The 14,156-nt window shown below is 32.7% G+C and overlaps 1 protein-coding gene across 4 annotated transcripts in view; it reads left to right on the top strand.

Moving 5' to 3' along the window:
• N4BP2 (NEDD4 binding protein 2) overlaps positions 1-14,156 on the top strand; it is a 55,909-nt gene that overhangs the window by 19,962 nt on the left and 21,791 nt on the right. For all 4 annotated transcript variants that reach the window (XM_061419950.1, XM_061419951.1, XM_061419954.1 and 1 more), the window contains exons 7-12: positions 525-677; positions 2,357-4,734; positions 5,346-5,431; positions 5,937-5,982; positions 7,312-7,508; positions 10,976-11,094. In XM_061419950.1, coding sequence (XP_061275934.1) covers positions 525-677; positions 2,357-4,734; positions 5,346-5,431; positions 5,937-5,982; positions 7,312-7,508; positions 10,976-11,094 — 2,979 coding nt within the window. The remainder of the gene's footprint in view (positions 1-524; positions 678-2,356; positions 4,735-5,345; positions 5,432-5,936; positions 5,983-7,311; positions 7,509-10,975; positions 11,095-14,156) is intronic.

Here is a 14,156-nt window from a genome sequence, read left to right on the forward strand (position 1 = left end):
TCCAGAAACTTCAAATAGGAATTTTTTTTTCTCTTCGCTTGAACTTAAGATGTATTAAAGTGTGTGTTTACTTTAATTTATATGGGATCCAATTTTATTGTAATAGGAGAGTCCTTTGGGACATTTTGTCTGCTGTACTGGTGTAAGTAAGAGCCTCTGAGTAGAAATTTTTTAGTCACTAGTTAGTAATTAACTAAAATGATGGCCATATTCTTATGAGTTGTTTTTTTTTAATAGCACTTGTGAATAAGTTCTTTTAAAGTTATTAAGATTTGCTGGTTTTTTTCCAACTTGATAAAGGATATTTGGAAAAGATTGTGTGGCATGATTAAGAAAATAGTAATTTAGGACATCCTGAATAAAATGAAAATGAAAATTAAATAGTTTACATTGTGTCATAATAAACCAGTTTTGATATTTTTACATATTAGAAATGTTTTTTTTTTTGACATTATATGAGCCGATTTTTTAAAAATACCATTACTGATGTTCCTCTTTCCCTTTTTTCCCCCTGGAATTTTTAGGCGTAATATTCATGGGATAAGCAAAGAAAAAATAACAAGAATGTTGGAACACTATCAACGTTTTGTTTCAGTGCCAATAATCATGAGTTCTTCAGTTCCAGAGAAAATCGAACGCATTGAATTGTGTGCATATTCTTGTGACAGAAGTACTAGGTAGGTTAAAGTCTCTATGTACCAAAGTTTAATTTAAAAACCTAATTTAAAAAGTGTGATAATTTCGAAGGAATTCCCTGGTGGTCCAATGGTTAGGACTCTGCTCTCACTGCTGTGGGCCCAGGTTTGATACCTGGTCAGGGAACTAGATCCCATAAGCCCAGAAAAAATTAAAAAAAAAAAAAAAGATAATTTTGAAACTTCTAAAATCACTGCGAAATAACTGTAAAAATAAGTTAGGCATTTGTTGTTTATAAGGTTTAGGTATAGTTTTACGTAGAGCAGGATACTTATGGTTAGCAAGAGAAGTAAAAGTTTATGTGAGTGATGACATATGTGGGAGATTCATTGTCTTCTGATTTATGTAGGTCCATCTTTATGCTATGAATATTCCTGTCTTCTTTATTTAACTTGCTGCTATTGCAGTATTTATGTTACCTTATCTACCCCCTGTTGTTGTTTTGTAGTTACATTACTTCTTAATTCTCTTAGATATTAATAAAAATACTTTCAAACTATCATAAAAATGTATTACTCATGATTAAATAATACAAGTCACAGCCTTTGGAAGTTTGTAGTTCAGGATAGTACTGATTCTGTTAAAAAATATTTAGGGCACATAAACAATTGAATAAGTAGGTGAGGAAAGAAGAGCCTTAAATATGTAGAGAGGTCTGAATGCTCACATTTTTTGATGGTAGGGGATGAGAAGCTCTGTTGGAAAGGAGTTAGGAAAAGAAGATTCATAAATGCTGCAGTGTTGCAAAATGGATAAGAATATGGGCTCCTTAACTGTATTTCCTGGCTTCATATCCCAAAGCTTAATCTTGACAGATTATAAGATCTCTCTATATTTCAGCTCCTCATTTGCAAAATGGCAATAACACTTTGCTTATAAGGATCTCATAAGGATTATGAATTAATACTTGTAAAGGACTTATAATAGCATCTGGATGTAGAAAACTGGTTAGGTGTGATTTCACTTAGGAAGGCTTCATGGGAGAGGTGGGCCTTTGAGAACTCCTGCAGTATAGAAAGGAAGATGAGTTGACAAATAAGGAAAATGCACTGAAATTGAAAGTATTAATATAATGATTTGGCAAAAGTGCTCTGAGTCTGAAAATAACATTGAGGGTGGTTTAAAAAAAATTTTTAGCAAGTGACATCTCAATTGAGAGCTGTCCTCCCTTTCTCTCATTTGACTTAATTGTGCAAATCATGTTGACTGACTGTGACTTTGTAAATCAATCTTAAGCATTTTCCTTGGTAGCAAAAGACAGGTGGTACAGAGGCAGACCTAGTTTCACATGTATTAAGCTTTAGTAAGTTGGAAAGGAGCCCAGGAGGTATCCTGTTCTGGGAACAAATTTAGAACCTTAACTTTAATATTTAATGTGTCATAAACACCTTAACTGAAAATCTCCTGTTAATTATTTAATTCAAAAAAAGTTTTGAGTGCTTCTTGTATGCCAGGCCTTGTGCTCAGTGTTGGGATTACAATAAAGGGGTGTGTTCATCATGTATTAGGGTAAGATCAGGTATCTTGTCTTTCAGTTGAAAGATTCTTTAGTTTAAATCATAATATTAATGTTCTTTAGTTTAAATATATTAACAGTATTAATATTACTAATCATAACAGTAAGAGATTTCGTTATAATACTTAAAAAAAAATCTTACAGCCCAAGAGACAATGAAGATATTACTTCTGAAAAAGAAGAAAATGTTTTATCCTCGTCTTTGAAGCATCTAGAGTTAACTGAAGAGAAGAAACTTGATGTGACCAAAGAAAATATGTTGCCTGAGAATATTGCATATCTCCCTAATGCAGATTTAAACAAAGGAAAAAAAGAAATAAGTGATATGAATCCCAATATTCAGAATGCTTTCATTCAGGAAGCTCCAAACACATACTTTCCTGATTCTGAAAGTGAAGTACAAGTTACAGACAAAAGTGAAAAAGAAGAGCCAGTAGAAATGGCTCCTGAAAAAGAGTGTAGTGAAACCAATGCAGATAGTTTGTTAGAGAGAATGTCACCAAGTAGTTGTTATGGTGAAAATAATCAAGGGGACTGTGGTCTTTCAAATCCTGTACCCAATCAAAAGGAAAAATCTTTATCTAGTGAAATATTGGAAGAAAGAGCAGCAGTAAAGAAAAAAGCCTTTGGAAAACAAAAGAGCAAATCAACTTTGGAAAAGTTTCCAAAACACGAGCTGTCTTTTGTTGGTGACTGGCCAGTTGATAAGACTATTGGTCAGAGGACAAAAAGGAACCGAAAAATGGAAAAAGCCTCATCTGTACAAAATGACAAAAAGTATAATCGCCCTCAGTCACATAAAATATTAGATAATAGTTTATCTGTGAGTGTAGATTGTATGCAGCCACAAGGACCTCCATATGAAAATGTAGAGGATGACGACAGGTCACAGTGTGGTGATGCCTCGGAACCTTTCAGTAGCTGTGAATATGATACTTACAAAAACCCGGAAAGAGATTCATTCAACATTGTGGGTGACTGGCCTTCCCTCGATTCGTTAGCTCAGAGAGAGCACAGATCAAGAATACCAAAGGCTGGCTTAAATGAACCCAGCCTAGAATTTGGAACCAACAGCAGTATGAATGAAATATCCTTATACTCTTCACATGAGGCCTGTTGGGGCACAAGCCCTGAAGAGCTAAAAACATTGGGTGGTTGTACTCGAGGAAGTTCTGAAATGTTGCCCAATGAAATGACCTATGAGAGTAAGACTTGTCCAAGTAAAAAGATTCATAGGGAACACACATTGTCTCTTCCTTATATCAATAGTGTGCCAACTGTCCCTGAAAAAATAGGACCACAAACTTTAGCTGAATTTTCAGAAGAAAAGACTAAAGAAGTCCCTGAAATAGGAGTAGGCATGTGTACCCAGACTGAACCACAGGATTTTGCTCTCTTATGGAAAGTAGAAAAAAATAAGATTAGTGTTTCTGATTCTCTGAGAGTATTAACAGGAAGATTAGATGGATTTAAACCCAAAACTTTCAATATTAACACAAAATTGGATGTTCAAGAAGCAATTCCATATAGGGTAATGTATGACAAAAGCACATATGTGGAAGAAAGTGAGCTCACCAATGCTGATGAATCTGAAAATCTTAACATTCTTTGTAAACTATTTGGATCTTTTTCATTAGAAGCCCTAAAAGACTTATATGAGAGGTGTAACAAAGATATTATTTGGGCCACAAGCCTTTTATTGGATTCTGAAACCAAATTATGTGAGGATACTGAATTTGAGAATATAAAAAAATCATACGATGAAGCACAAATTGGGCCATTTTCTCTGGGACTGAATTTGAAGGAAATTATTAGCCAAAGAGGAAGCTTAGAGGATTCTGATTTTTCTGTGCCAGAATTTAGCCATGGAATTGATATCAATAACACTAATGTACAATCTACCTGTAATTCCAAAAAGGAGAACTTAGAGCAGGCAGAAATAAGAGCTATAACTACTGAAAAACCTGGATTAGTAACAAGTATACTTCCTACTGTAGAGCTAAATAATAGTAATGAAGTACTTGCTAATAGTCAAACAGAACTTTCAGATTTATATAATGTGAAGCAGTTTTTTCCAGATACTCTAAAAGCTACTACCACTAAAACTGTGAGTGAAATGGAAAAGAATTCAGAAGTTGCAGAGACTGGAGGTAACATACCTTCTTCTTTGAATTTGTCTGACATTTTGAACTCTGTATCAAGCACTTCAAATCTTGAGTTACATGAAGAAACTTATTTTACTAACTCTTTTGAAATAAATAAAAATGAAAATCTTCCAAAGGACTATGTGAAATTTCCAAACACAGAAGAATTTATGATTGAAGAGGAACAGGAAATGGAGACAATTCTAATGGCAGGGAATGCTTTGTCAGCTGGAGTTACTGGAGAAGATAAAGCTGAGACACTGAATCCCACTCCAGTGACAACCAAATCTCTGACCATAGACTGTCTTGAATTGGCATTGCCCCCTGAACTGGCTTTTCAGCTCAATGAATTATTTGGCCCTGTTGGTATTGATTCAGGTAAGGAAAAAGTAAATTATTACCTATATGTGCATCTTTCTGTGACTAGAATATAGATAGTTTAGGTTGAATTTTAAAATTACTTTGTATGTTAACAAATGTAAAAGTCTGTTGACTACATTATTGTTTTTGGCACCATGTGTTTGTGGAGGATTTTTAAATGTATAATTTCAAGAAACTAGAGAGTATAGAGTTTTGTATTCATCCCATGCATATATTGAAAATTTTCTCTGGTATTTACCTCATACTTGTTTGCACAGATACATCTTTTTAATCCTTTGATGCTACTCCAGATACACTTAAGGCAAGATAATTCCTTAGGACACACTTATTGGAAAGTCTTAATGGAAGTGAACATGCTAAATATATTTAGTGTAATGGACATGAAGAACTTAAGTATATGAAACATTGTATAATTGCATCTGCCAAGAAGTGTGAATACAATAACATACTACATAAAAATATTCCAAGAGTTTTAAAACTAGAGACATAGGTTAGTAATTAAAAATACAGATTAGTTTTATGATGTGTAAGGTAGTTGAGTATGTTTTCTGCATATGTATAATGAGTAATGGTCATATTTTCTTTTCTTTTTTTCCTCTCCTCACAAGGGTCCCTAACAGTTGAGGATTGTGTGGTTCATATAGATCTGAATCTGGCTAAAGTGATTCATGAGAAATGGAAAGAATCTGTAATGGTTGGTAGGCTTCTTTTTATAAAGAGCTCCTTTTGTGTCCATTTTGTCACCTTTGCTCTTCATTATAATCTGTTGTGTTATATCAAAGATTCTATTAAATTTTTAGTGAGAGAATGAATTTTAGCAGTTAACAGATTACTGATATTTTTTCTGTTTCCAGTGTTTTAGATTATATCCAGATTGACCAAACTATATAATAAATGATGGAGCTCAATATGATTGATTTTTTATTTTAGGGAAAAAAATCATAAATAGTTTTTTGCTCTTTAAAGACTTGAAATGCTAATAAGTTTCATTAACAGTTTTTTAAAAATTATAGCATAAGAGCTCTATAAGTGGAAGAGATACATAGATGTAATCATAATTTATATTTATCTAGATTTATTAGATTTAGCAAGAATGATTGATAGTTTTATAAGGAGAAATGATTACTGAGGAAAATAACATAAACTTGTTTTCTAATGCACCCTTCTTTGCCAATCCCCTATTCTGCCTTTGTGTTTAGGAGCGACAAAGACAAGAAGAGGTATCTTGTGGCAAGTTAATGCAAGGTAAATCACATAGTTTCACTTCTGATGTTCTTATCTTGATGTTGAAACTTGGTGTGTGTGTATGAATTTCAACTCATTTTAAATATACTTCCACAAAATATGTTACCAAAGAATTTTGATTTGTAGGTAAGTTTTAAAAAATTTTAACATTTAATATTGATATAAAATAAAACTTAAAGAAGAAAAAAGTCCTTGTATTATTTAACTTTCAGGTTATAACTGAAAACTAACACAACATTATAGATCAACTATACTTCAGTTGAAAAATTTTTTTTTCAACTACGAGGCTATGAAGCACCTAGGTGTGCTCTAATGCATGTATTCAGAGTGTTTCCTGTTAATGATTTTGTTCTGAATGATAGAAAACTGTTCTGGTTTGAGAGCATAACATATTCCTGTCTTTGATAGCATCATTGAAATACTACTTCGGCTCTTAAATTTTTATTGATTTTAATATGATTAGAGCATAAAAGCCTGCTTTTTGGGTATATCTACCAAACTGAAAATATTTGATTCCAGAAGATTTCTTAGATGCAGTGTCTTAATTGGTTAGTGCACAGTGGCAGACCTGTTCTAGGTCCTGCTTTTGTGCTTGAGTTTCTCTAGATGCTTCTGCCCACTTCATACCAGGACTCCAGACTGAAGATTATTAGAGTGAAGATTCTTAACTTTAATCCAGACCTGTATTGTAGCTTCAAGAACCAAAGTTATTTGAGAGCTGGAGGTTCCCAAATAGTATCAGTTATTCAGATGATAGTATTAGCTATTTCTTCACTTTCCAGGAGAGCAACAGTGTATATCAGAATGTGTTGCTCTTAGAAAAGCTGAAATATACGTTGTCTTACTGTTATGAACTTCTTAGAATGTTCAGTTCCTTCTTTTCTTGAATATCAATGTTCAATATTTACTGTGTGCCTCCAGTGGGTTACAGATTTGCAAAAATATTTATCCTTTCAGTTCTTGGAGTGGCCAGGCAGAGATGACCAGCTGCTCTAGCTGGTCACTCCTGGCTGGCTGCAGCTTCCTCTGTTTATCAGTGTATATGTGTGTTACTGTTTTCTCTGTTGAAGGGATATGAAAAAGAGTGGGAAGCATTGGGTTGATTTATAGTGATACTCAGATTGTTGCTCATTTGAAGTATTCCTACATTTATACATATTTCATACTTATTATGTGAAGATATATTTTGAAATTTGCAAACTGTATTATAAGCAAAGAGTTAAAAGTCATGTTTTCTGGATCTGTCTGAGGTATATATTTACATCAGAATAATTGTTAGTTTGTACATTTGTTATTCACGGTCTGACACTATTGATACTGCTTTTGTAGATCCTTCCCTGGTTGGGCATATTGGTCTTGATAATTCAGAACAAAGATCATCTCAGAGAACAGGCAAAAAATTACTGAAGACTTTAGCAGCACCTGAAATGCTACCCTTATTGGATCATTGGAACACTCAAACTAAAAAAGTATCACTCAGAGAAATAATGTCAGAAGAAATTGCCTTACAGGAAAAGCATGATTTGGTATGAGTTAGTATAAATATTAAGCCTTTGTTTCTTACTCTAGTTTGATTATATGTTTAGTTTGTGATTTTCATTTGATTCTACTTTCTGTAGTCTTAGAATCTATTTTAACCTGACTGAAGTTAGTGTTAAAATTGAAAAATGTTTTTAAATGTAGTTTGAAGTTGGAGGTTTTTACTTCTGGAAAATTAGTTGATATTCTATACCAGTAAGCCAGTTATGTTAAATCTGTTGTTTTGGATTTAATTTTGCAGATGTATATTTCTTGTCTATAATTTTATTTCTGTAAATTTTTTCATTCTAGAAAAACATGAAAGAAATATTTCATTTGAAGATAATTTCATTCATAAGTTAGTAATAAGAAATGACTGTTTTGCTATTGAAGAGTTCATATTTGAAGCAAAATTTTTTAGAGAAAAATTTTAGAAACTTTCAAATCTTAAATTAAGTACTCTTCTTTTTCTATCTAACTTTTCAGTAAGACAAGTTCAAACAGATACTTTGCTTTGCTCTGAATTTAATTTTTGTTCTTTTTCAACCTATCTAACTATATGAAGTCGTAAGAGAATTTGGTTTCTTTTGCATTTCTTTTTCTTAACTTTTTTTGGAATTCTGAAAATTAGTATTAGAGAATTTCAAAATCAAAAGGGAAAAGACCTTAGAGATTATTAGTTTAGTTCTCAAGGAAAAAAAAATTCTTAGTTGGTGATCTTACAACCTTTTCCCCTCTTTTTCCTACTCATTTGACTGCTCAAAGGAACACCTTTATATTGGTTGAAATATATATTGATAGAATGGGGGCGTAGAAAGAATGATGGGATTCTTCCACTTTCATATTTATTTTCCCCACTTGTTAATTAAGTTGGAAATATGCTACCGTTACCAACTTTACGTGTTTATATAATCCAAGGAACAGTCTCTTCAGTAGGATCTTATAATTTAGTGTTGTTTCAGATATCCTGTTCAATTTACATATGTAATTAATTGGAGAAATAGATTTTCATAAAAAATAAGGAAAGCCTAGAACTTATACTCAAATGATGTGACACTTTTTGTTGAAATGCTGTTTTCTGCTACTGAAACTTTTCTTTATGGTTCTAACCTACCTTTTTATCTCTTATACCTGGGTTGGGAAGTTCTCCTGGAGAAGGGAAAGGCTACCCACTCCAGTACTCTGGCCTAGAGAATTCCATGGACTGTATAGTCCATGGCGTCGCAAAGAGTCAGACACGACTGAGCAACTTTCACTTCACTTCACTTCACATAATGATGAACAAATAAGTTTCTTTGACTTTTCAACGTAATTTTTTTTTTCTGTCAGTGATTTTTCTTGTCTTTCTGTGAATTTGATAATAGAAGCTATACTCTTTTGATCCTGAAGATATTCCTGCTTAAGTAGAGCCTCAATAAGAGAATTTCTGGAAAATTTCTCAGTAATTTCTCAGAATTTTCCAAAGGAGAAATACACTTTAAATTCTTTTAAAGCAAAGAATATAAAATAAAAATTAGGCATAATGCATGAAGAAGATAATTAATTGTAAGATGTTGTTGTTCAGTTGCTAAGTCATGTCTGACTCTGCGACTTCGTGAACTGCAGCACACCGAGCTTCCCTGTCCTTCACTATCTCTTGGAATTTGCTCAAACTCTTGTCCATTGAGTCGTTGATGCCATCCAATGATCTCATCCTCTGTCTCCCCTTTGTCCTTCTGCCCTCCATCTTTCCCAGCATCAGGGTCTTTTCCAGTGAGTTGACTCTTTGCGTCAAGTGGCCAAAGTCTTGGAGCTTCAGCTTCAGCATCAGTCCTTCCAATGAGTATTCAGGGTTGATTTCCTTTAGAATTGACTGATTTGATCTCCTTGCTGTTTTCAGTTAATTGATAAGACCTTAATTTGTAGTTTAGAGATACTCTATGACCTGGCAGATTCTAGTAAATCTGATCACTGAGGTTTTTCTAAAAAAAAATCACTGAATTTTTTAGTAAGATCAGATTATAATGTATATCTTAAAATAAGATGTGAAATATTTAAAATTCTTGAGGTGGCTTGTTTTCCTCACTCTTGTGGTATGTGATATTTTCAGCTTCACCAGTCTTTTTGACTGGTCAGGTTGTCACCTATTGTGATTCTTTTTCTGTTGTTGTTTGGTATTATAAATGGCCTAAATATGGCTAGGTTTCAAAACCAATAGCTATTCTAGGACTATCCTAAATTATTGTAATTTCTACATTTTCAGAGACTCTTTGAACTTTTATAGGAAGTTATTTTTTAGACACTGGGACTTTTGGAATAAACAAAAATATTACATAGTTAAATCACAATGTCAACAAATTGTCTTAGAGTTAGAAGTCCCTTTACAAACGATTACTATAATCATTAATTAGAATTAAATTAGCACATATTAGAAAAGCCTGTTTGGTTTGGCAATTTAAACAATCCAAATACGACTTTGAAAAAATAACACTTAGCAATTCGCATACAATTCCTTTGGAATAAATATGTTTGTGAAAAAAATTTTTTAATGTGAATTTTTCTGTCAACCTGAATTTGCAACTCATTTGTACATTGTAGTTTCTGCCCATTGAGGAGAATATGTTTTTAAGGACGTTGTTCACAGCATCACACAGTGTCCCTTTTATGAGGACCCATGTGAGAAATTTCTCTCAGGTCTCAGTACCAGAAAAAGCTGTTCTTCTGAGCAGCTGGCTTCTTTTTATTTTGTGGACACTGAGAATCTTTGTTTCTTCCTTTGCTTTGGCCATTGAGAAGCTCAGAACTGAATTTGTGACCCACCTTTAGCAATGGTACAGGATTTTGTAGCATGCATTTATTTATACTAATTTTCTTGCTAGCTTTATCCTATATTCTTACCTTTATTTTCTCTACTCTCTGATTTCTTCATTTATTTATATCCTGTTTATATGTATATACTTCATCCTTTTTATATGTGTAATATATGATTGAATGTGGGCTTCCCAGGTGGCTCAGATGGTAAAAAATCCATTTGCAATGAGGGAGACCTGTGTTCAATCCCTGTGTTGGGACGATCCTCTGGAGGAGGGCATGGCAACCCACTCCAGTATTCTTTCCTGGAGAATCCCATGATGAACAGAGGATCCTTGCGGGCTACTGTCCATAGCGTCGCAAAGAGTTGGACATGACTGAGCGACTCAGCACATGTGTCATATGTGAGAGTATATATATACACATACACACACATATATGTATATGTGTGATTCTGTGTGTGTATTAATAAGCAGCTTCGAATACTTAGTAAAAAATGGGATATAAATAAACAGTGCAAGAATACTTACATTACTATTTTCAGCCTTTAATCAATGAAGAAAGTCTGTGGTTGCTTTTAAATTATTAGTGTTTTCGCAATGAAATAACCATGGTTTTGGATCAGCATAACTAGTATTGTAAATTCCATCATAAGAATGAGTTTTGTCTTTTTTGTTTGTTTTAGAAAAGGGAGACGCTTATGTTTGAGAAAGATTGTGCCACTAAGCTAAAGGAGAAGCAACTCTTTAAGATATTTCCAGCCATTAACCAAAATTTCCTGGTGGACATTTTCAAGGACCACAAGTGAGTACTAGAAGAATTGTCTGCAGTTTTTGTTGTGATGTGATTGAAAGTGTATGTCATACATTTTAATCTCTTATTTTTATTTTTCTGATAACAAAAATAATATAAGTGTATTATAAACCATTTAAATGCAATAATGTAGAAAGTGAGTTTTTGTCAATTGGTTCATATTCCTCCCCAATTTTTTCTCATGTTCATATACTAAGTATGCGCACACATGTGTACCTATTTGTTTTGGTAACTATATATATAGTCACCAAAATAGATTGTGTTTTATATAATATTTTGTAGTTTTGCTGTTATTTTTTCTGTCCATACTTTGTGACAGAATAAATACTCTTTTCTTTTTAATGTCTACAAAGTATTCCATAGTACTCTGAAAGTGATTTCTTAAAGTACTATAGTTTGTTTAAACATGCTCTGTTTGCAGGCTTTTTGACTATAAGAAAAGTTGGAAACCATGTTGCACTGAGCAACATTGAACATACATTTTGTGTGCATGGGTGAATATTATAGTAAGCTAGTTTCTGAAAGTGAAATTGCTGGTTCAGAGTAGATACACTAAAAATGTCTATAGCTAATGCCAAATTTCCTTTTATAATGGCTTTCCATATTACTTATATGTACTGATTGTGTAACTTGCCCTGAACATTAAGAATCTTTAATTTTTTGCCAGTCTGGTAGGAAAAATATTTCATTGTTGCTTAAATTTTTATTACTAGTGAGGTTGAGCTTTTCTCCCATTGATTTCTTTTTCTATTAAATTGGTTATTTTTTGCCTGTCTTCTTTTGGCTCTTTGTATTTCTTTCTACATTTATGAGAATTCTTTATATATTATGTGTAGTTATCTTTGTTAATATAGATTATAATAAATTTTCTTGATAAAATCTCATTGGTCATAAACATTTTTTAATTCATGTTTTATCAGAAAATTGTTTCCCTTACTGATTCGGAGTTTTAACTCTTTTTGAGAAAATCTGTCCTACCCCAACATTATGGAATTTATTTATTCCATAGTTATTCCAGTATTTATTTTTAAATTTGCTTTTTTTTTTTAAAGAAAAATTTTTTATATAATTTTGTTTATTTATTTATTTTTGGCTGTCCTGTGTCTTTGTTGCTGCTCAAGCTTTTCTCTAGTTGTGGCGAACAGGAGCTGCTCTCTACTTGTGGCATGAAGGCTTCTCATTGCGGTGGCTACTCTTGTTGCGGAGCACGGGCTTCAGCAGTTGTGATTCTTGGGCTCTAGAGCAAAGGCTCAAGAGCCTTTGGCACATGGGCTTAGTTCCTCTGAGGCATGTGGGATCCTCCCAGACCAGGGATCGAACCCATGTCTTCTGCATTGGCAGGTAGACTCTTTACCACTGAGCCACCAGGGAAGCCCTTAATTTATTTTTATTAATTTATGTATTTGACTGCACCAGGTCTTAGTTGTAGCACACAGGATCTTTGACCATCGTTCAGTATTTTTAATAGTGAAATTTAAAAACTTTACCTAACATTTTTGTGTGTTTAGTATGAAGTAGAGATTTAACTTAATTTTTTTCCAAATGATAAACTGGGTAGATAGATCATCTTTACACACTGATATAAAATATAACCACTAATATTTCTTACATTCTCAAATATACATTTTCTTTTATTGACTCTTTGATTCCATTGAGCCATTTGGTCCTAAATTTTATTTTCAATATTGTAGCGTAATAGTGTGTTTTGATGTTTGCTATGTTAGGAATGCTTCTGGTTTGAGTAATACATAGTTTTGATCTTAATATATTCCTTTAATTTCTATTTTAGCAAGAGTTGTTTTAAATAGGTGCCTTTTTAGACTCTTTGGAGACTCTAATACAGATTTTTTTCTTTAGTTTATTAGTGTATTTCATGTCAATCACCAGTAATTTCTAGAATAAAAATTCTCTCATATTTTTGTTTATTTCTTTTAATGCAATATCAGAATTGATTTCAGGCTTTTTGCAACAGTTGTTAAGTGAGATTAGTCTGTAATTTTCTGTTTCTTTGTTATCTTTGTCAGATTTGGTTTTAGGGTTTTATTTGGTATTTGGCTTAATAAAAGGGCTTTCCTGGTGGCTCAGTGGTAAAGAATCTGCCTGCAATGCAGGAGACGCAGGTTTAGTTCATGGGTCAAGAGGATCCCCTGGAGAAGGAAATGGCAACCCACTTTAGTATTCCTTCTTGGAAAATTCCATGGACAGAGGAATCTAGAGGGATACAGTTCATGGGGTCACAAAGAGTCAGACATGACTGAGCAACTTGCTCTGGAAAATTTAAATAAATTAGTACCTTGAAGGTTCTGGGGTTGTACCTTTTCAGGGAAGTCTTTTAGAACTTTTCACTATCTTTTAAGGGTATTGCTTTATTCAAGTATTTGCCTTTTTTTTTTTCTGTGAGTCTTTTCTGGTGGTTTGTCTTCTAGAAAACCATTAGTTTTACCTTGATTTTCAGGTTTATTATTGTTAAGTTGTATATAATATTCTGTGATAATTAAAACTATTGTTTTGTATTTGATCATATCCTTTTTTCCTTTCCTAATATATTTTTTTTCTGTTTTGTTGTTGCTGTTTGTCAGAATGGCCCTTTTAAAGAGCAAGCTCTTGGTTTATTGATCAAAGTCTGTTTTATATTCTCTAATCATTTATTTTTGCTTTTATTTTTGGTAATTGCTTTCTATTTTTGTTGATTCCTTTCTCTTTAAATTTGTTGACATATTTTCAATTCTTTGATTAGTTTGTTTCCTTTCAGTATTTGATAACAAATATATTTAAGGGTATGAATTTTTCTCTATATTATGTTTTTGATATATATGTGTAATATTTTTATTTTGATATATAGTAATTTCATTTTTTTCTGTAAAAATCTAATTCAGTTTGATTTTCTCATTCATCCAAGAGTTTGAAATTTTCTAAATGGATTGATAGTTTGGTGGTGATGGTAGTGGTGGTGATGGTTACTGTTTATTTTGTTTTGTTGTGTTGGAGTATAAGAATGCAGCCTGAAAGAGTCCTGCTTTTGGGAATTTGAAATTTTCTTTCTGGTTTAATAC

This window comes from Bos javanicus, chromosome 6 (genome assembly GCF_032452875.1).
Source record: "Bos javanicus breed banteng chromosome 6, ARS-OSU_banteng_1.0, whole genome shotgun sequence".
Lineage (NCBI taxonomy): Eukaryota > Metazoa > Chordata > Mammalia > Artiodactyla > Bovidae > Bos > Bos javanicus.